At 51.8% G+C, this 22,088-nt stretch overlaps 2 protein-coding genes and 1 non-coding gene across 5 annotated transcripts in view; all 3 read left to right on the top strand.

Moving 5' to 3' along the window:
- ITFG1 (integrin alpha FG-GAP repeat containing 1) overlaps positions 1-1,160 on the top strand; it is a 91,287-nt gene extending 90,127 nt beyond the window's left edge. The window contains exon 18 of the mRNA XM_053914709.1: positions 771-1,160. Within this exon, the coding sequence (XP_053770684.1) occupies positions 771-830 (60 nt within the window). The 3' untranslated portion in view covers positions 831-1,160. The remainder of the gene's footprint in view (positions 1-770) is intronic.
- A 3,627-nt stretch (positions 1,161-4,787) lies between these two features.
- On the top strand, positions 4,788-4,894 carry LOC112296805 (U6 spliceosomal RNA). Its single transcript, XR_002973979.1, has one exon. It is a non-coding gene; the product is annotated as a U6 spliceosomal RNA (small nuclear RNA).
- A 6,548-nt stretch (positions 4,895-11,442) lies between these two features.
- The window catches only part of NETO2 (neuropilin and tolloid like 2), a 31,654-nt gene continuing 21,008 nt past the window's right edge, over positions 11,443-22,088 (top strand). For all 3 annotated transcript variants that reach the window (XM_053916053.2, XM_053916052.2, XM_053916051.2), the window contains exons 1-2: positions 11,443-11,794; positions 21,442-21,498. In XM_053916053.2, the coding sequence (XP_053772028.1) occupies positions 11,761-11,794; positions 21,442-21,498 (91 nt within the window). In that variant the 5' untranslated portion in view covers positions 11,443-11,760. The remainder of the gene's footprint in view (positions 11,795-21,441; positions 21,499-22,088) is intronic.

The following is a 22,088-nucleotide window of genomic DNA, read 5'->3' as shown; positions in this document are numbered from 1 at the left end:
CTCGGTCAGTTGCCCCTGCTGCTGCCCCCGCCCCCCGCCCCCCACCCCCCTGTCCTTCGTCCCGCTGCTGCCAGCCTTCATCATGTCGCTCCTCTGCTCAGACCTCCGGCGACTGTCCCCTTGGCGGCCTCACTGCCCTTCAGGGACCCCACGGGGCTCCTTGCCAACCTCCCACCAGGGTTTCCACACGGCCTGTTCCCCCCCATCAGCAGTGTCCCTTCAAACGCCCCTTCCTCACCCCGCCCGAAGCAGCCTGTCTCTCAGAGCACGGGGACGCTCCTCTCTCTCTCCAGGCTTCACGTTCCTTGAGAACAAAACACGAAACTGAGGGTCTTTTTAATCCCTCGAAATACCAAGCACAGTGCTTTGCTGGGAGCTGAGAGTACATCCTGCCAACTCTACAGGGACCCCAAATAAGTACTGTAGCTCAATCTGGTTAATTTAGATTTGTTTGTCAACCTCAGTGTTAAGAATGGGGAAAATGTAGTAGTTGATTCTATACTTACAAAATCTCATCTTTACTCCTATTTTCAAATAAATGATAACAAACTAGGCATTTAAGGAACATTTCCTATTGGTTTTTAAATTCAATTTAGTGGATCGTTAATTCTAAAATCACTACTGTAAACTTCAAAAATAGTTCATTAGACGATTACGAAAGTCACACCTGTTATCTGCTCGATGCTAGGGGCTTCTTTAAATGAGCCCCTTAAGTTTCCGAAATGCGCCTCTTCCTGGCATCTGTGAACTAGTCTGACGTTCTCTTCCAGAAAGCGGACGACAGAGAGAAGCGGCAGGAAGCCCACCGGTTCCACTTCGACGCCATGTGACTCGCCTTCCCAGCGGTGTCACAGACCGGCCTTCGCGTGATTCACCGAAATGCCGCACTTGGCTTGGAGAAAACTAGGGGGCTTGGAGTAGTATTTACAGTGATGCTTCTTTTGGTGACGGTTGGAGAGCACTCGAGTGAGCGCGGCGTGAGCGTGCCCCAGGCCTTTTCCAGCCCTCTGCCCTGCGCCCCGGTCGGGCTCTCCACTGGAGCCGCTCGGCGCTTCTGTTCCTCCGTGGGGTGTGTCACCCGTTCTCGGGTGTCTGTGTCTTTACGCTCTTGTTTGCGCGATGGCAGTGGGGACGGACTGTGAATAAAGATACTTCAGTGAGCAGCGTGTTCCACGTCCCGCTGTAACGCTGCGACGGCCCTTCCCTGGACGTTTCCCAAAGTTACCGACCTTCCCCTCCGTCTCGGCAGGCGAGGGGCTGTCACGGAGGCCGACACAGCAGCGAGTACGGCCTGGCCTTGGGACCGCCATCAGCTGGGCTGGCCTTCCACCCTGGCCCCACCCTCCCCAGCTGTTGGAGCTTAGCTGGCCCTTGACCTCGGGCAGCCTCCGTCCTGGCCCATCGGTGGGCGGTCCGGTCACTCAGATGAGTGACCGTGAGCATTGAAGGGGACGACGTGTGTGAAGTGCTCGACTTAGGGTCCGGCGCAGAGAAGGGCTCAATAAGAGGTCATTGTCATCGCTCCTTTTAGATAATTTCTTTAGACTTTTATAGCTAATTATCAAAAGATATAAACTCTAAAGAATTTTATTTGCAGACGTTAGGAGCTCATATTTGGAAAACCTGGATTCTTGGTGGGTGATAGCTGGTACGCGGGTTTGTTATTGTACATAGTACCTAAAAACATCACCGCACCCTCCAAGCCCGAACGCGCCCCACATTTTCACCTGAACCCTGATCCCTCTCACGTGGTGGCAGAGAGCACCGACTTCCCAAAGGGGACTGCGGCGGTCCCACCCGGGAAGGCACGCCTCCCATCACAAGTCCCTTCTCGAAGCTTGTAGGAGTCTGTGGTTCGCAGTCAGACCTCAGTGCAGGTTTTGGGGAACTTCGCTCGCCAGAAAGGTACTTTAAGACTTAAATCTAAGATCGGAGGGAGAGTCCGTAAGGAATCGGCATCGTGCTGTCGTGCATGCAGACAGACGTGTGGCGGCCCCGAGACACGGAAGCCGACCCGCACAGGGCCTGTGACCCGTGCTGTTCATCCCTGCAGCTCGCTGATGTGGCTGCTGCGCCAGTGTCTGACTCTGTGTCTGAGCATGTTACTGTCCTCTTAATAAATACTCTGTATCGAGACGAAGTGCTTAGGGGAGTCTGTAAGTAATTGTCAGTATTTCGGAGCGTGAGGAGGCGTTATGAGGTCCACACCACTTACCTGGTCAGGGAGACAGAGGGAAAGGGGCTCGCCCGACACCCCCTTGTGAGTCGGGGCAGGACAGGCACCCCCTGCTGCCGTCCTCAGTTAAATGCACTCGGCAGCTCCCAACCCCAAACCCTGTCCTCCAACCCAGCCCGACTGCACATCCGCTGGAACCGGGGTCTACGGGAGGCAGCACTACAGGCAAGTGAAGTGGCAGTGACAATCACGGGGACCTTACAGTATGTTCCCAGGTCTCAATACCAGCCTCCAAACGCAACACCAAAGTCATTTATCAAGGGGCAGGAGGTGCAGAACACCGAGAATCAAACACAAACACCTTTACGTCAATTTGAATACTGTGGTGGAGAGAGCCCGAGACTGCAAGGCTGGACAAGTCTGGGTGCCCAGCCTGACTGCCCCCTGGGGTTTCCAGTCCGCCACTTGGCCTCTGTGAGCCTTGGTCTCTTCGTCACGACAGGTAGTAACACCAGGGGCTGAGCCGCATGTGGCAGTGTGGGCATGGAGGGTGCTGGGTGGGTGCTGGGTGTGTGCGGTCTCCTTCCCGCCTGCCCCCCCCCCCCCCACTGCAGGGACATCAGTGGCCACGCTTTCTGCCTGCCTCCCACCACGGTGCGGTGCTGCCCCCCTTCTGTGGGGAACTAGGGCCCTTAGGGCTGGCTTCCCGTCACCCTTGCCTGGCCGGTCATTTTCTTTCAAAGTAAGAAAATGGGTAAACAATGAAGGAACAGTCTCGGTCAAGGATGTGGAGTTGAGGTGCACGCTCCTACAAGCCCACGGTGAGTGGTGAGAGAGGATGAGCCACCCCAGCTCCTGACCTGTCCCAAGTTAGGGCAACAAGGCTGGGCCTTTACACCCCCATGCTCCTCCGTCCGGGCTACAGGCTGCCCTGGAAGCCACTGAAAGAGGAAGAAATGTTTTATATGCCATTTGGGACATTTAAACTCAGACTGAAAGTCAGAGAGCAACAATCATACTTTCAAGTTTAAAATCACTCACACTTGTAGTCCCCCCCGATTTGAGATGGATTTGAAATAAGTCAATAGTGTGTCTATGTCCGGCCTGTTGACGGCACTTCCAAAGCCCTTGGGTGTTGGAAACCCAAACATACCTCACCTAGCACTGTCCGTGTACTCGGAAGATGCTGAGCTGTAAGTCAGAACGGACCACTTTAACTTCACTCCTTACCTCCATACCCAGAACTCAAGGCTCCCTTTCTGAAACACAGAACCCTCCCCCACCATCACATAAATTGCCACTTTCCTTTATAAGACAGTAAATGTCCCATTCAGCTCTGACTTACAGATTGTGCAAGTTATTCGTCATGTGGTCGTTAGATGCCATTCTGCCTGCAAAACATGTTTTAAGTAAATATATCTCTGACTACAAAAAAAAAAAGGAAACTGGACACAAATAACCCGCATCCGAAATGAACAAGGAGATGTAACTGCAGAAACCGTGTACCCCAAAACATCACTGCCGGCTCGGCTGTAACACCCTTCTGAGGAACATTAAGCCCTCCATAAATGCCCGGCTATGCCATGTTTGTGGACGGCACGGCTACGTGTTGTGAAGACGTCAGATCTCTGCCAACCCCACTCAGCACCCTAGTGAGTCCTGTTGTTGGTGCTGAGCTCCGGGAGCTGTCTCTAAAATGCACGTGGGTGTGTGATGGGCCAAGAGTAGCCAAGACTGTCTTGAAAAAGAACAAGAAATCGCTGTCAGATACCAAAACGTAAAGTGACAATAATGAATAATACAGTGTAGCATCAGAGAGGAGACAGGTGCATCAAAGAGCTAAAGGTGAAGGGCAGAGTTACCAGCTTTTAGTATCTAATACACGTAAATAACTTCATGACCCCGGGGGGAGGGGCTGGTTCTCATTCAAATCACGCAACACAGTCCCTAAAGGAAAACTCGGACGGAGTACTTTAAAATACTGCAGTAACTACTGTTCATCACAGACACTTGCAAGGGTGAGGAGACAAGTCATAAAGTAAAAAAATATTTTCAACATACATGGCTGATGAGTATCCAAAATAGAGAAATTCTACAAAATGATTTAAAAAGGCAGCCCAGTAAAAATAAAAAAAAAAATGGCCAAAAGTTGGACATGATCATTCTCCCACCTCAAAAAAAATTCAAGTAGCTAATAAACATAAAAGAAGGTGTTCAACCTGATTATTAAGAAAAACTCAAATTACAACCTCACAGAGATAGCACCACACACCCACTGGTGTGACACACGGCAGTAAAAGCGGCAACAACGAACGTGGGTGTAGCGGAGAAGCGGGAGATATCTCACACCCCCGGAGGGGCTGTATAAGGAGGGTGGAGCCACTCTGCAGACCAGGGGCCACCTTGCCTTTCATCTCCTTCGGTCGAAGACGAGTACACTAATTCCACACGGCAACTCTGCTCTTAAAGAAACCCTTGCCCTTGCACACCGGGATATGGGCGGGCCATCAGCCCTTGGTGTCCGAGGGGAACTGGCTCCACCCCCCACCCCTCCACAGGCATCAGGATCCGTGGGTGCTCGAGCCCCTTCTATAAAATGCCGTTGAATTTGGGGCTCGCTTTGGCAGCACATACACTAACATTGGAACGATACAGAGAAGATTCGCGCGACCCCTACTCGAGGATGGCACGCAAATTTGTGAAGCGTTCCACGTTTTTCATAAAGGGAAGAATGAACACGTGGGACTTCGTCAAATTAAAAGGCTTCTGCATGGCTAAAGAAAACATCAGCAAAATGAAAAGGGATCCAACCGTATGGGAAAACATATTGGCCAATGATACCTTGGACAAGGATTTGATCTCCAACATACATAAAGAACTCACATGACTCCACTCCAGGAAGACAAGCAACCCAATTAAAAATTGGGCAAAGGACCTGAACAGACACTTCTCCAAGGAGGACATACAGAGGGCCCAGACATATGAAAGGATGCTCAGCATCACTAACCATCAGAGAGATGCAAATTAAAACCATGGTGACATAGCACTTCACACCTGTCAGAATGGCCATCATAAACAAATCAACAAACAGTAAGTGCTGGCGGGGCTGTGGAGAAAGGGGAACCCTAGTGCACTGTTGGTGGGAATGCAGACTGGTGCAGCCACTGTGGAAAACAGTATGGAGTTTTGTCAAAAGAACTAAAAATGGAACTGCCTTTTGACCTGGTAATTCCACTCCTAAGAATCCTGAAACACCAATCCAAAAGAACCTATGCACCCCAATGTTCATAGCAGCACAATTTACAATAGTGAAGTGCTAGAAGCAGCCTAAGTGCCCCTCAGTAAATGAGTAGATCAAAAAACGGTGGTGCATTTACACAATGGAATTCTACTCAGCAGAGAGAAAGAGGGAGCTCCTACCCTGCCTGACAGCATGGATGGAACTGGAGAGCATTATGCTAAGTGAAATAAGCCAGGTGGTGAAAGACAAATACCATATGATCTCACCTGTAAGTGGAACCTAATCAACAAAACACACAAGCAAGCAAAATAGAACCAGAGACATGGAAATAAAGAACAAATTGACAGGGGGCAGAGGGGAGAGGGGAGGAGGATAAAGGAGACAGAAGGGGAAGGATCCTCAAGGAACATGGATAAAGGACCCACCCATGGTCCAGGACAACAGGGAGGGAGAGTGTTGAGTGTGGGAGGTGTGCATGTGGGAGGGGGGGGGGTAGGGCGGAGAAGTGTAATGGGGGGTGGGAAATGGAGACAACGGTAATTAAACAATTAAAAAAAGAAAAGAACCTGGCATAGTAGGTACCCAAACCCTGTCAGTTTAGTTGAATGTATGGCTAGAGGAGTGAGTGAATGAAGCTTACCCTGTATTTTTCTCAAATTATTTGTGTGTATATATATTTATATATACATATATATGTTTACAACAGTATGTGTGTATATATATTTATATGCATATATAAATATCCATATACAGTTATATACGGTTTATCGTGCCGTTAGCAACCTGCAAGCAGGGGAAACATCTTAGAATTTTTATCCTTAACACACAGAATGACCTCAATAATTTATTAAGCACTGAGGAGTAATCTGAGCATTTAAAACATCTTTTAAAGGAGAACTGCATTACCTCTTTTAAAAAACTCTCTGTCGCTTCAAATAAATATATATTTTAAGAAACCAAATCCATTTGGCTTTTGATGGCATAGACTCAGCCAGTTTGAAAGAAAAAAAATGACTATTCAGTTCCATCAAACAAACTGAGGGCTTTTTGTCAGTTTTATTTTATTTTAACAAAATAATTTGATCAAATCTCAACCAGTTAAGTCGGCACTGTCTGAAGGGAGTAAAATAGAATTTTGCTAGATTTCTACTTCCTTGAAAAATTTTCCAGTACTTCTGAAGTTTTGCTTTGGATGTAACCAAGGCATTATAAAGAATTTTTCAATAAAAATCACTCAAATCTTAGTTATTGAATCTTATAATAATTTAAAGAATTGTGGACTTAACTGCCTGTTTGTGCTTTCTATGCAGAAAAGGTTTGGCAAACCTATTATTCATCATGTTAATGAAAAAGGTTGAAGGATAGTAAACTGCTTAAAGAAACAAATGTTTTACCCTGGCTGGTGTGGCTCAGTGGATCGAGTGCCGGCCTAAGAACCAAAGGGTCACCGGTTCGATTCCCAGTCTGGCCACGTGCCTGGGTTATAGGCCAGGTCCCCAGTAGGGGGCGTGTGAAATGCAGCCATACATCTCTCACACATTGATGTTTCTCTCCCTTTCTTTCTCCCTCCCTTCCCCTCTGTCCAAGAACCAATAGATAAAATCTTTTAAGTTAAAAAAAGAGAATTTGACACTTGACTATGATGATTTCCTATCGTCCCAGTTAACTAGCATGCGTTTTAGCTGTGAGTAAACAGGTCACATCATAAAGTTAACGAATCGCCTTTCAAAATGGGATCTGGGCTTTTAAAAAAGAGATGCCACAAATGTTAGCGATGTTATCCTAAGAAATAGAATTAGGACCTTTCCTTGTTTTTTACAATCAAATGAAAGCAACTTCATTTGATTGCCAGAAACTTCTGGATGGCCAGAAGTTTTCCTGATACACTGGAATTCCTTTCGTCCTGGGAATAGGCGGTATGTCTTTAAAATGCTCTTGCTCTGGAGTTAGGCTAAGTGGAAATTTGGAAGCAAGTTTAGGTAACAAAGAACCAATTTTGACTCCCTGGAGGCAGCTCTTCTCCACCATCAATAACACAGGAGTAACCGGGGTTCACGGGTGCAGGGACCGAACGGTACCCCCCAATGCCTATGCTGGCGCTCTGACCCCAGTGTGACGGTATTTGGAGACTGGGCCTTAACGAGGTAATTAAGGTTAGATGAGGCATTAAGGCCGGGGCCCTACGCCAACAGGGTGAGTGTCCCTGTAAGAAGAGGGAGGCCCGAGAAGTTTCGGGGGCACACGGGAAGGGCAATGGGAAGACACCGCAGGCGGCGTGCAGCCTTGCAAGCCGGTCTTGCCTTGATCTTGGACTTCCAGTCTCCACCACTGCGAGGAAATCAACTTCTGTTGCTTATGTCGCCCCGTCTGTGGTATTTTGTTACCGCAGCCCAAACGGATTCCTACAGTGAGTTTAAAAATCGGTAATTTCCCTCTTTCCCTTCCCCCCAAACCCCTACAGTTGTGTAGTGAAAATGGAAGCTGCACACACTGGATCCCGTGTGATTTTGGTTTTCAGCAGGTTTGCAGTCGCCGTGGCCCTACCTACAGCCGGTAAGAAGAGCAGGTGGCAGAGAGTGGGAGTAAAAGCTAATTGCTACTTGAGGCAGAAAAGCTGTCCCTTCTGTTCCCGTGGTCGGTGGGTCGCCGTCTGACTTCACTGCAGAGATTTGCTGCACATGAGTTGCGTTAACCCTTGGCCCTGCCCCGGGTGCATCTCTGCACCAGTCTGCTCCGGCTCACATGACAGATGCCGCAGATCGGGGGCTCCAGAAAGGTGTATTTTCTCACGGTTCTGGGGGCTGGAAGTCCCAGATCGAGGTTCCCAGACCCCCTGCTTCTGGGGAGGGCTCCCTTCTTGGCTGCAGACCACTGCCTCCTCAGGCTGTCCTCACCAGGCCCTTCCTGGGCACGGGGCCCTCTGCCGGCTCTTCCTATAAGGACATGAGTCCCATCAGATCAGGGCCCATCTCTTAGGACCTCGTTTCACCTTCGAGGCCCATCTCCAAATATAATCGCACTGGGGGGTTAGGGCTTCAACACAGGAGTATTGAGGGGCGTAAACATTCACTCTGTGGTGATCTGTACACGTAACAACCTGCCTTCTAAGGCTGTTTTTTTTTTAAATACTTTATTTTTTTTAGAGAGAGGGGAAGGGAGCAAGAGAGGGAGAGAAACATCAATGTGTGGTTGCCTCTCAAGCACCCCCTACTGGGGACCTGGCCCACAACCCAGGCACGTACCCTGACTGGGAATCGAACCCGCAACCCTTTGGTTTGCGGGCAGGTACTCAATCCACTGAGCCACACCAGCCAGGGCCTAAGGCTATTATTTAATAAACTGTTAGAGCTCCCAAACTCTAGCAAAAGAGAAAGGGGGAGACAAAAAAAACTCCGCTCAGCACATAAGCATTGAGATAAAATGCATTTCCACAGTGATTTATTCCGATAGTAAGCAGGTGGTACCGACCACCCATCAGGAGACGTGGCCGGAGAAAACCCAAGGTAAACTGCAGGACCGATTCTGGGAGGGGCTGGAGAGGCTAACCTAGGCCAGGAAGACCAGGCAGGCTGTAGTGAGACCAGGGCAGCTGGGACCTGGCAGGTAACCCGGGAACAGACTGGGTGCTACCGGGGGGCCTTCCGGGGAAGCAGTGACTCGATGCTGCACTCCCCAGCGGAGAGCAATGCCAACTGCTTTCCTCTGGGTTTCGTTCGCATATGGCCACACAGTAGTCCCAGCCATGGATCTGCGCTTTGCCACATTCCTTGGAAACGCTGCTACAGACGTTTACCCGAGTACCTATCAAAGATAGGTGTCTTAAAAGGGAGCCACAAAATGAGCATTTCCAATCTACTCCCTTGGAATCTGCTGCTCCCCCGCCAACGTAGTAGAGGAGAGGAGACTTCTGAGGTACGACAGTGGGCTGAGAAAGCACTGAGATGTGTCCTTTTTTACTACTACGGTTGCTCTACTCTCTCCTTTTTATTTTCAAAGATTTTTTAAATTTTATTTTTAGAGAGAGGGGAAGGGGGGATGAGAGGGAGAGAAACGCCAATGTGTGGTTGCCTCTTGAGCACCCCCTGCTGGAGACCTGGCCCACAACCCAGGCATGTGTCCTGACTGGGAATCGAACCGGCGACCCTTTGGTCACAGCCTGGTGCTCAATCCATTGAGCTACACCAGCCAGGGCTCCTCTTTTATTATAGCCTCAACTCGGTTGCCAGATTCATCTTCCGCTATTAAAAACAAACAGATAAACAAAAAACGATGCCTCTGGCCTCCCGAATACAGTGCAGAGCCCCTCTGCCCCAGATTCAAGCAAGGACGTCCGCAGTGCAAGCCCACCACGGCCAGCTGTAACTACTGCCACCAAACACAGCACTCGCCCCAAACAGGATGCTCACCTTCTCTTCTCTCTGCTCCCCACCCACGGCCTGTCCGTTCCCTGGGTGTGGCCTCCTTCACGGAGGGGCATTTGCTGTGACACCACACACCGACTCTCCCCTCCACCCACAACTGTGCCTTAAGAGCCTGTTACGTTCCACACGCAGAGACAGCTCCTTCCTCCCCATTCCTTTTCTTTTTTAATTTTAATTTTTAATTGTTATTCAATTACAGTTGTGTGCCTTTTCTCCCCATCCAGTCCCCATCCCTTTTTGTCCACCATTGTCCACCGCTGAGATTGAACACTCTTATTATTGTCCTGGTCTCCCAAAAAGTCACTTTATTATATGTGTGGAAAAGGCGCTTACATGGTTTATCAGCTCAGTTGGTTCTTGTACGCAGTCTCGATTTAGCGGTAGCTGATTTGTATGAACCCAAACATACACGGCTTTGCTCCCTCCCACAGTCCGTGGGAACGGGCCCAATACCTTGGTATTTATTGGTGTTAAGTGTGTATTCACCAGTCATCCCGGTGGATACTTCCTTCTGTGCCTTTCTTGGGGGGATAGAAGGAAAGAGAGAAGACCTGGCCATTCCTGGAAGGCTTCTTTCACTTGCCCCACGCTGTCCCTAGCCCCAACCTGTTAGACGAGTGATTGCGGACCCCCTACTGTGTGTCAGACACCGGCATACACATCGGGCATTACGGTAGGGCCTTCGTCAGGGACGTTCCCCAGCCCTGGTCAAGTCTTGCGAGTGAACATGCGTCACACTCGGCAGGCAGGTCCTGAGTGGATACGTGAGCCTCGCGCGGCCTTCAGGCAGCTTCTGTTTTCACAGAGTGGGGGCAACTGGGGTACAGGTGATGGACCAATAAGTAGATGAGCGAGACAACTTCAGAGCGTGATCCAGTCACTGCGGAGAAAATAAAGTAGGATCACTGACACCAAACACTATGCAGCAGTTTGCCAATTTGGACAATTTTTATCGACGGAGTCAAGCGACCCCACGAGCACGGCTCGTGCTGAGGAGAAGCAGGGTCTGGAGACGGGTTTCCCGGTTCGCAGCCCGGCCTCCCCGCCCGCTGTGTGGCTCCGGACGCGTCGCTTCACCTTTCTGGCCTCGCTCCCCGCGCCCTCCAACAGCGCCTGCCGCAGGAGGTGCGCCTGAGGACGGAAGAGCTGGTAGGAAAGTGTTTGGCCCTGTGCCTGGCCGCGCAGGAAGCGTTCAGCAAGTGCTAGTAATCGGCACCGAGGTCCGGGTTAAGTCCCCTGGCGCTAAGGGGCGGGTGAGGTGTCAGGCCCCCCTGCCCCCAGCCCGGCCCGAGGCAGGTAGCGGAGCAGGGCTGATCTGGGCAGTTTTGACCTTGAACTGAGATCCCAGGAGGCCCAGGAGTCGGTGCCCGCTCTCCTGGGGCGCCGGCCTCCCGCAGCGGAGGTTCGCGGAAGATCCAGACCCGAGACGTTGACCCCGGGACCCCCGCCCGGAGCTCAGCGGCTGCGGGTCCGAGGCACCGCCCCCAGGGGCGATTGGCGGGGAGGGCGCGAGGGGCGCGCGGGCGGGGCGGGGCGGGACGTGCGCGCAGGCGGCGCGGCCGACACGCGGCGCTCGCGCTCCCCGCTTAAATGAGCCGGGGCTCCCCGCGCCCGCCGCCACTTGAGCCGGGCCCGCGCTGGTGCCGTCCCTCGCACCCGCGCCGCTCGGCTCAGGGCCGGTCGATGGGACGGAGCGCCGGGGGGCCGGAGGCGGCGCCCGTCGGGGGGCTCGGGCAGCGCGGGGGCCGGCGGGAGGCTCGGGGATGGCGCGCTGCGGGACCTGAACGCAGCCCGCGGGGAGGCCGCCTGGTGGCTGCGATGGGCACGGAGCGGGGCCGCCGCAGCGCCGGGCCGTGAGCGCCGCGCTCCCCCGCCACCTCGCCGCCGCCCGGGCCCCTCGCTAGCGCCGGGCAGCCGGGAACATGGCCCTGGAGCAGCTCGGCTCGGTCCTCAAAGGTAAGCGCCCGGGGCTCGGAGCACGGCGCCCCCTGCGGGCCGCGGCCGGTGCTCCGTCCCTCCGGCTTCCGCGCGCCTTTGTCTGCGGGCGCAGCGCTGGGCTCCCGGCCGGGGACGTGGGACAGACAGCACCGGGCGGCGGGCCACGCTCCGTAAAGTTGTCGGGTTCGCGTCAGTGCGACGAAGGCCGGTCTTTCCCGACTGGGAGCGACCGAGTCGGCGCACGCGGACCCGGGCAGCCCGCCGCAGCGTCGCCGAGCCCGTCTCCACGAGCCCACGGTGGGCGGGCGGCGGGACGGCCTGCGCGCCCGGCCGGCTCCCACCTGCCGCGGCCGGGAGGCTGCGGCACCACTGCGGCCGGCCGCCGCCACCGCTCGGCCCCGCGCTGCCCGGACCTCGGCCCCGCCTGCCGAGCGCGGACGCGCTCGGCTTGGTCGTGGGCTGGGCAAGTGCGCGGGCGCTGAAACACGTCGCCTACCGCCGCTTCGCACCCCGGGGCCGGGGGCGTTTTAGGTTAAAATGTAGATACAGATCGCGAAGACTGAGATACAAAGTTGCAACCGCAACTCCGACCGGATAAACCCTATTTCCAGTCCTCAAAGGAGCGCAGACCTAGGGGAAGGTTTCCCGTTCCCCCGCCGATTGGGATTGAACGTTGAATAGCTGTGCATTCGTCACGTTGTGAGACACTCTCCTTTTTTCTGCCCGGGAGGAGTGCAGGACGGCGTCGTCATCGTGCCCTGTCGCGCTTGTCATGGAACCTTGATGCTGGTGCGGTGACGAATGGTGTTTCCCCCCACTCCATACCAACGCCTTTTTGAATTTGCTTCATTAGAAAACTCTGTGATTTCGCGTTCAAATCTTAGTTGGGGGAGCACTCTATTCCAGACACTCCTAAACTCAGAATGGAGATTTCAGTAATGGAATGTAAACGTTTAACGGCCCAGCTGTGTACTTGTACCACAGTTTTGAACGAAGGTAACCCAGGACTTCGTAGCTCCTGGCTATTTCTCAGTCTCCCCGTACATTCTTAGTGACCCCTCTTTCTATTAAAACTGAAAACGCTGGAATGAATTCCGTAGTTTTTCCTGTCCGTCACTCCTCGATTGCAGAGCCATTGCTTGGAAGTGAAGATTTTGCTTTGCTCTGTCACACTAAAGCACGCAGAATAGGATTTCTGCTAGTGCTCCCTCTCGGAATTGTCTCCGTCGCTCCTCCTGTGGTGGGTTTATCAACATCCTCGTGACAGTCTGTGGGAGTGGCCCCTGGGGACAAGCCCCTAGATTTGCCGCACAGCTTTGCCTGCAGAACTTGCAGAAACTGAGCTGGCCAGGACAGCTGGCCCTACTCCTGGATATCGAAAGGGGCAGCCGGTGCCTCGATCCCGAGTGCGCACTGCCCTCTCTGGCCGACGTGCTGAAGCGCGCGGTCGCTGCACTTTCAGGAAAGGATCCTGGGCTCTTGGCTCCAGTGGAAACAATGTATCTGGCTTTTCTCTTTTTACTGTTGCCCAGCAGCTCACTGTTTTTACGTGCTCAAGCTAAATTGTTGCTGTCGTTCTAGGCTCACTAGTCAGAAAGCAAGCCATTGTTAACTCTTCTAAAACGTATGTGGCTATGATTGTAAAGGTAGGAATGTAAATATCCATCAGGAAATTAAGAGTGCCTTCTGAGAAGGGAATCTGCCGGTACCCAGAAACAAGAGTGAAATGTACGAGCGTGAGACTGAATGTATCTCCAGCGCGCGGCAGAAGTAACGCCATTGAGTGTGGCCGGCAGGGTGCCTGGATGTCGCACAGGAGATGAACAGCAATTGCAACATTTCACTTAAAATGTCATGTGGTTGCTTGAGTGTGATATTGTTATGTTACAGAATTACATGCTTATGATTTTGTAATAAAAGATTTTTATGTAAGAAAAAAGGGACGTTATTTGTGCCGGACCCTGTATGTTAGATTAACTGACTGTCTATACATTAGATTAAAATTTAGATACAGATCCCGAAGACTGGTACAAAGTTGCTTCTGCGACTGGGGCGGAATACATCCCATTTCCAGCCTCAGGAACACAGAGCACAGGGGAGGCTTCCCTGTCCCCTGCTCATCGCAATGAGTATATCACCACACACCCCTCTGTACCACTTGAATTTTTTAACCAGAGGCATGTGTTACCTATACACAAATTGATATTTTAAGTTTAAAAAAATATTGCCTTTTAAAAGCATTGGCTTTGTCCAGTGCTGCCATTCGCTGTGTGCACCAGGATATGGAAAAGTATCTTGTAAGCATCCCGTCAGGTGAATTGCTTCAACGTGAAGAGGTTCTTATCAGAAACAGCTCTTTACCATTTGCGTAATTATAGACATTACCCACTAGAAGCCTTGTTTGTGACGTGGCGGTCAGCGTGCTCTAAAGCCAATGGGCTGTTGTTATGAGCTTGAGGTAAGGAGGTAAGTTCTTTAAACGCCTGACTCTTTCTGAGCTGCTTTCAGCAGTGAGAACAAAGGAACAACTCTAGGCTTTTTAAACCTTCCCCATATTGTTGCAACTAAGTAACTCACTCTGAATGGTTCCCGATCACTCCAGGCCCTATAATATCGGACTTACCGTCTGTGGGAGTTGGCATCGCAGACGCATGAGGCTGACATCAGGCTTATAACTCATTGTTTTACCGTTTTTGTTCATTCTGCCCACTGGCTGCAGGAGAATCCTGTTAGACTCCATTAGATTTAAATCTGTGTAGACTGGGGTTAAATTTATGGTGTGATAAAGCATAAATATGCCTTGGCACTATATTTGAAAAAATGTATGTGAGACAAATACCAACTCCTGTCCTTTATTCTTAAGCCTCTTGCCTAAGAAAGTAAACTATACGGGAGTGAGCGCAGCACTGAAAAGCTATTGGGGTGGCAGCTTTTCTGGTTAATAAAATGTTATAGGTTTCAGGTGCACAAATCTTTAATGCATCATCTGTATATTGTATGGTGTGTTCTCCACCCCGTCTCCTTCCCTCACCATTCATCCCTCCTCTGCCCCCCTCTGCCTCCCCCGCCCCCTTCCCTCTGGTCTTCACCATAGTGCTGTCTGTGTGTACGAGGGTCTTTTTCTTCCTTTGTTAACCCTTCACCTTTTCACCCAGCCCTCCCACCCCCGGCCCCCTGACAGCTGCCAGTCTGTCCTCTGGATCTGTGAGTCTGTTTCTATCTTGCTTATTTTGTTCATTAGGTTCCAGTTATAAGTGAAATCATATCGTATTCGTCTTTTACCAACTGGCTTATGTCACTGAGCTTGCTACTCTCCAGGCCCATCCGTGCTGTCACGAAGGGCAAGATTTCCGTCTTTCCGTACAGCTGAGCAGTGTTCCACCGTGTGAATGCACCACAGCTTTCCCATCCACTCTCTGCTGACGGCCCTTGGGCTGCTGTCCAAATCTCGGGGTGCTCGTGTTCTTTTGAGTTAGTGTTTCAGGTTCCTTCGGCTACGTTCCCGGAAGTGGGATCGCTGGGTCGCCAGGCAGGTCCATTTTTAATTTTTTGAGGAAGCTCCATACTGCTTTCCACGGTGGCGGCAGCAGTCTGCACTCCCACCAGTGCACAAAGGTTCCCTTTCTCCACGTCCTCACCAGCACTTTGTTTGCTGATTTACTGATGTTGGCCATTCTGACAGGTGTGAGGTGAGCTCTCGTGGTGCTTTTAAATTTCATTTCTCTGATGATCAGCGACGCTGAGCATCTTTTTATATGTCTGTTGGCCATCTTTGAAGAAGTGTGTCTATTCATGTCCTTTGCCAATTTTTCATCCGCTTATTTGGGGTTGTTTGAAGTTGTTTAAGTTCTTTATAAATCTTGGATATTAGCCCCTTATCAGATGCTTCATTGGCATATACGTTCTCCCATTCAGTGGGCTGTCTTTTTATTTAGTTGGTGGTTTCCTTGGCTGGGCAAAAACTTTTTAGTTTGATGTAGTCCCGTTGGTCCCTTTTCTCTTTTGTCTCCCTTGCCCAAGGAGATCTGTCACAAAAAAATATTGCCACGGGAATGGTCCAAGATTTTATTGCCCATGTTTTCTTCTAGGATTTGCACAATTTGCAGTTTTCGCATTTAATCCTTTAACCATTTTGAGCTTATTCTTGCGTATGGTGTAAGAAGGTGGTCTAGTTTCATTTTTCTGCATGTATCTGTCCAGTTTTTCCCAACACCATTTATTGAATAGACTTATCTTTACCCCGTTATATGCTTTTGCCTCCTCTGTCAAATACTAATTGAAATAAAGGTGAGGGTTTATTTCTGGGCTCTCTCTTCTGTTCCATTGGTCTATGGGTCTATTTTATGCTGGGACCAGGCTGTTTTGATTACTACAGCCTTGCAGTATAGTTTGATTATCAAGCAGCATGATTCCTCCAACTTTGTTCTTCTATCTCAAGACTTCTGTGGCTATTCTGGTCTTTTGTGGTTCCATATACATTTTTGAAGTATTTGTTCTAGTTCTGTGAAATACGCCATTGGCATCTTGAGAGGAATTGAACCTATAGATTGCTTTGGATACTATGGACATTTTAGTGATGTTAATTCTTCCTCTCCATGAAAACAATTTATGCTTCCCCTTATGTGTATCTTGAATTTCTTTCTTCAGCACCTTGTAATTTTCTGAGTACAGGTCTTTTACATCCTTGTTTAAATTTATTCCTAGGGAGTTTGTCACTGTTGCAATTGTCAATGGGATTGTTTCTTAGTTTCCCTTTCTGATGGTCCGCATCTTCCTAGTTAAAGAGCGAATGCGTATCCTGGTCAAAGCAAATTGCCACACCCGGAGATGCACTGCGGACTCGGATGGAACCAACTCTGCTCTGCTTTCATTATCGGAACAGCAAGGAGCCGGCAGCCCAGGTGGGCGGTTGCTACCGTCCGGCATCTCCTGAAAGATTTTGCGATCCTTAGTTCACCACTTAGGTGCTTAACACAAGAAGGCTCAGAGGGACGCATGGCCAGTTACTAACAAAGGTAGATTGAGCCAGCTTGAGAAAAGGCTGAGCAGCGGAGAAGAAAACTAAACCGGTTCTTTTCCCGCCCCCTGGTTTATGCTCAAATAGAAAGCAGCTGGTTCATCTGGGTGGCAGCTGTCAACTGAGAGGCACGCCCGTGCGCCTGGAAGCGGCAGCCTCTCTGCTCCATGGGGCGCGGGCCCAGCGAAGGCACCTCCCGTCTTCAGCCGGTATTTACTGAGGGCCTTTGGGGGCCACGCAGCCTTCTGGTCCCTGGAGGGACATCAGTGAATCAGACTCATCAGGCTTTCTTTCTAGTAGGAGGAGACAGAGAAACAATAAGAAAATGCCGCTAATATAAGTGATAAGAATAAATAATTATTTGTATAATAAAACAGGATGGAGTGGAAATGTGTAGGTTCCTTAGAAGTTGGGAAGGTCCCCCAAGGCCTGAACTGCAGGCAGGAAGGGAGCCCGCTGTGCAGAGAGATTTCAGCGGAAGGCAAGCTAATCCCTGAGGCAGGAGTGGGCTCGGTCTGTTGGAGAAATGGGGGATAGAAGGCCAGGGCTGGTCGGGTCCCAGATTCCACAGGGCCTCTTGCAGCCAGGGCGGCGGGGTCTGGACTTACTCTAAGTGTAATGAGACTCTACGGGACAAACTGTGAAAGGCCGTGATGGGGTCTGACTGCTGTTTTGAAAGGGTCCCTGGCTGCTGGGCATGGGACAGGCTACGTGTCTGTCCAGTAGGGCAGAAACAGCCGCCTCCTTGTCTCCATTTGACCCTCCAGCACTTCTCTGAGTTTCGGCGGAGCGCACAGTCGTCCGGAGTAAAATCCGCACCTTCCGAGGTCCTGGCGAGGTGAGGCGTGGCCGTGGGACCCGGCCCTGCCCGGCAGGTCTGTGTGCCACTTTGAGGAAGTGATCTTGTTTTCCTTTAGTTAGAATTGTTTATGTTGCAATCGATTGTAGACTCTGGGCTGGTGTTTTTTGTTTGTTTTTCTTTTTTATCCTTACCCAAGGACATTCTTTCATTGTTTTGAGAGAGAACATCAATGTGAGAGAATGATTGGCTGCCTCTCATACATGCCCGCCCCCTCTGGGGACTGAACCCGCAACCCAGGCCTGTGCCCCGACTGGGAATCCAACCCGTGGCCTTTCCCTTTACCAGACGACGCTCCAACCAGCTGAGCCGCACCGGCCTGGGCCTGGGCACGTGTTTCTAAACCAAGGAGTAGTGGCTGCTGTGGTTTCTTCGTTCCGCTGACATCCCGGGGGTGTATGCAGTGGGTGAAAGAAGTGAACCCCGGTGGAGGGGGCGGCTGAGTAGTCGCAGGAGGGAAGTCTCAGTGCTGTCAGATCACACTCACCTGGAAAGCGTTCCTAGAAAAAGCAGGGTTTCAGCAGTGGGAAGGCGACTTTGTAGAAGCAGGGGGAGGTCCATGGTGGGTGTTGGGACACAGGGGGTGTTGGCAGGGACTTTATAAGACTAGATGGCAGGGAGGGCGCTCACCGGCCTCTCCCCCGCCCCTGCCCTGTCCCCGCCCTGCCCCATCCACCTGGGCCCAGAGCTGCCCCCGCGGACACCCAAGGGGAAAACAGGTGGCCTCCTTCTGTGTCCTTCAGGACGTAGTCCTGGTCCTGAGCCGTGGTCTTCACGGTGTGACCCCAGGGCCAACAGTATCAGCGGCACACGGGCACTGTTCCAATGCAAGGCCTCCAGCCTACCCCACACCGCCCCCCAGGTCAGGGTCTCTGGGAGCCCCCCATCTGTGTTTTAGCAGACCCCCCCCCAGGTGGTGTGATGCCAAGTGAGAGCTGCATCTGGAGACTCACCTCCCGCACCTGTGGAGACTCCCTGGGAGGGGCTTCTGTACGTTTTGAAGACCTTCTGCAGGGTCCGTGGCAGAACGGGGCGGCGCCCTGCCTCCTCACCAGCACCAGGTCGGGACTAAGGACAGAGCCCAGCACCACGCCAGCGCCTCCTGTACTGACTCATCCCAGTGTTCAGCATTCAAGGGGTTTGTTTTAATGTGTCTGCCCAACCAGAATGAGGGATTCGCAGAGAACCTTTCACACGACTGAGAGGAAACTGTCCCTTACGATGAGGAGTTAGACTGACCGACCGTCACGGCTCTGTCCATTGCCCGTTCGCCCGGCTCTTCGTGAACCGTTTTCAGGTTGACTGGCCTGGCTCGTGCGGTTCAGTCGTGAGCGGGTTTTTTAAACTCGGGAGGAAAAAAAGAAAACTGTGAGCGGCCCCCTGCAGAAAGTGGAAGAGAAATACAGGTTTATTCAATCTTGGAATGTTAGGGTTACGACGATTGTTCCGCCTTCCCTGTGCATGCTGTGCAGGTTTCATAAATCAGATATTTTACACGAGCACAATTTCATCGGTCATCGTGGAATATAATTTTCCTGTCACGGTTCTTCTTCCTGCCGTGGTTTTACTATTTTTCTCCTGGTTTCAGCGTGTTGGTTTCTTCCTCGCCCTGTCTGCCTGGCTTTGTGTTACCTGCTGACATCCTGTGAATTATAAATATGGAAACCGGTCAGTTGCTAAGCCTGTGACTCAGGAGCAAAGTGACACTTTGCACACAGTTTTGACCAGTTTCCTATCATTTGCATGGTGAGCCCTGGGAACTGGCGTCCCCCAACCAGAAAAATTGATACAAATGGATTGTCAGAGATCTAACGTGACCCCGGGTTTCCTTCTTGATCATAAATCTCCTGTTTTTAACTATGCACCTATTTCAAGATGCCATTCCTCTAATTCAGACCCAGCACAAAGCTGTGAAGAGTTTGAAGGCAGGATTGTTACTCTGTAGCGTGAGATCTTCGACACCACTGGCGACCAGAGGAAGGCAGGGGACATTGAAGTAGCTAAGAGGAGACAAAAGTCAGCCAGGATTCAGGAGACCAAAGATGAAGAGGACAAGGGGTTGGGTTATAAGATATAAACAGCCGAATGGTGAGGACTGCCTGTGCCCCCTGGTGACGTGGGGGGCAGGCACTCAGGGTGCACTGTGGAGTGCTTGGCGGTGCGCCGTCCCCAGTGACTCGGCCAGCCGCCTGGTCCCTCCCCTCCTGTCCCGCACCGACTTCATCGGCCCCTGCATCTGAATCGTGTTACGAACTCCCATGTCCACCACCACTGCTCTGCCCCGAGACCTCATCACCTGGGCGTCCTGCGTGACCTCCTCTCGTCTCCTTAGCCGCTCGGACTCCACTCGGCTGTCAGGATTACTAGCCTGATGTCGCTCTGGTTCGCAGGCCCCCAGCAGCTCCTCCTCACGGTCAGAAGTCCAAGCTCTTTAGCGTGGCACCCGGTGCCCTATGCCAGCTCTCCTCCCACCCCTTCCAGCCGTGCACAGGTGGCGCCGCCTCGCTCAGTCCACTCACTCCCCCTAAGCGCCCAAGTCTCTTAGACGTGGGTCTGAGCTGTTTCTTTCTCCCTCTCCTGGATCCACGTCCTGGGAGGTCCAACCAGGTTACACCTTCTCTTTCTGCATTGTCCTCACCCTGTTCTTCTCCAGCCACAGCGGAACAAACAGGCCCCTCCTCTGCCTCTGTCTGGCGTTCTGCGTGCCCCCTCTTCCCCTTGCACTGGACGTCGTCTCTGACGGCAGCAGCCTGGCTCCTTAAGGAGGGCAGCGCCTCCTGATGCCTCGTGTCTTTCGGCAGCATGCCCAGCCCATGAAAAGGGCCGCGTGTGTGATCCTACTCATCTTCACGAGCACCTTACAGGGTTCGTGCCATGAGGGCACCCCCCCCACATGTTTGCATAGTAAGAAAACAGCTCACAGGCCCCTCACCTGGTGCATGGCAAAACTTGAACCCAGCCTAGCTCCACCTGACCCCTGCGGTCCTCCCTCTTGACCATTGGTTGTGCTGGGCTCCTCCCCGCTGTTATGCGTCCGCGGGGCCACTCTCTGCAAGTGTGTATCGGGAGAACAAATCAGGAAATCTCCAGTCGGCCCAGGACGTCGAGGCAGGCTGGCTGGTAGTGGGATTTCCGTTCACACAGATCACGAAAGATACCACTGCACCGTTCATGAACATAAGACCTTTAAAAGAACCTTCAAAACACACGAAATTCATCCTGCTGTTGATTGGGTCTCAGAGATGTTCAGCGTGGGGGGACAAAAGAGCCTCCTTTTCTAAATTCTCTAGCCTTTGTGACCCAGGACACAGCCTCCTCGGGCACAGCTGGAGAACGTCGAATCCATTTCCAGGAGGCTGCTGCCCCCTTACTTCAGTTTTTATTACGCGTGTTCTCAGCAGTCAGGCCGTCTCACTGAGTGTGTCCTGGCATAGCGCGTGGCAGAGACGGCCGTGATGCTTGCAGACCCTTCGGGACGGAAGAGAGTACCTGTGAGAATGATGGGGGCCAGCAAACTGGGTGTAAGAACAGTGTGCTCGCTTTTAACCCGTCACAAGCTGGAAAACACTTCGTGTGCCATGAGTGCTGCATCGAGCATGTGTTTTCTTGGGTTGTTTTAAGTGTCAAATAGTTAATCAGCACATAACGTCGAACCCTTGAGAGTGAATGTTAGTAAGAAATAGCCGTTTCAGCTCCTTTTGTTTTGCTAAAACGACTGATTGTCCTTACAAACAGTCGAGTGTAACGCAGGTTCAACCCCATGACGGCGTTTTTCCGATGTTCCCCCAGTGTTGCTGGTCACGGTGCTGGTGGTGGAGGGGATTGCTGTGGCCCAGAAGACGCAAGGTAGGGCACTGGGGGGGATTGAGGGCACATCCAGGATGGCGGGGGTGGCTTGTATGAAAGGACTGCGGCTTTGGAGGGCCAGTCCCGTCCTCCAGAGGCTCTCTGTCCAGCTGTCTGCCCCCCATTTAGCTGGGTCCAGCTGCAGCTCCCTTGAGTGCATTGTCAAGGTGAAGTCCGCCCTGAGAAACCTCCAAAGTCAGCATCACTGGGAGCCCCGAGCACACCACGGATTTTGTCCGAAAGCGACATGGAGTTTGTGCTTCATCTCTGAGCAAAAATGAAGACCCATTTTCCCCACACAGACAAGTGGCACATTTCCATCCGTGTCTTTTATTCAAAGCCCTTTGGACCCATTCACATCGTCCCCTTGTTTGTGAAACAGGATTAGTGAGTGTGGTTGCTAAACCAGATTTTCACGCGAGAGCTGAGTGATTTCTTGTATAATCTGATTTAGCTTTTCATGTTCATCCAAGTTATGCACGCACAGGACAAAAATCCAAGCGTTCTACGGGTAGCCCCGAAGACGCTGTGCCCCGCCCCACCCTGCCCTCACCCACGTCCCCTCCGGAGACTGGCCGCTGCTGGGGCTG

This window comes from Desmodus rotundus, chromosome 12 (genome assembly GCF_022682495.2).
Source record: "Desmodus rotundus isolate HL8 chromosome 12, HLdesRot8A.1, whole genome shotgun sequence".
In the NCBI taxonomy this organism is placed as follows: domain Eukaryota; kingdom Metazoa; phylum Chordata; class Mammalia; order Chiroptera; family Phyllostomidae; genus Desmodus; species Desmodus rotundus.
The sequence above is the reverse complement of the archived record's forward strand: the minus strand, read 5'-3'. Positions and strand labels throughout refer to the sequence as shown.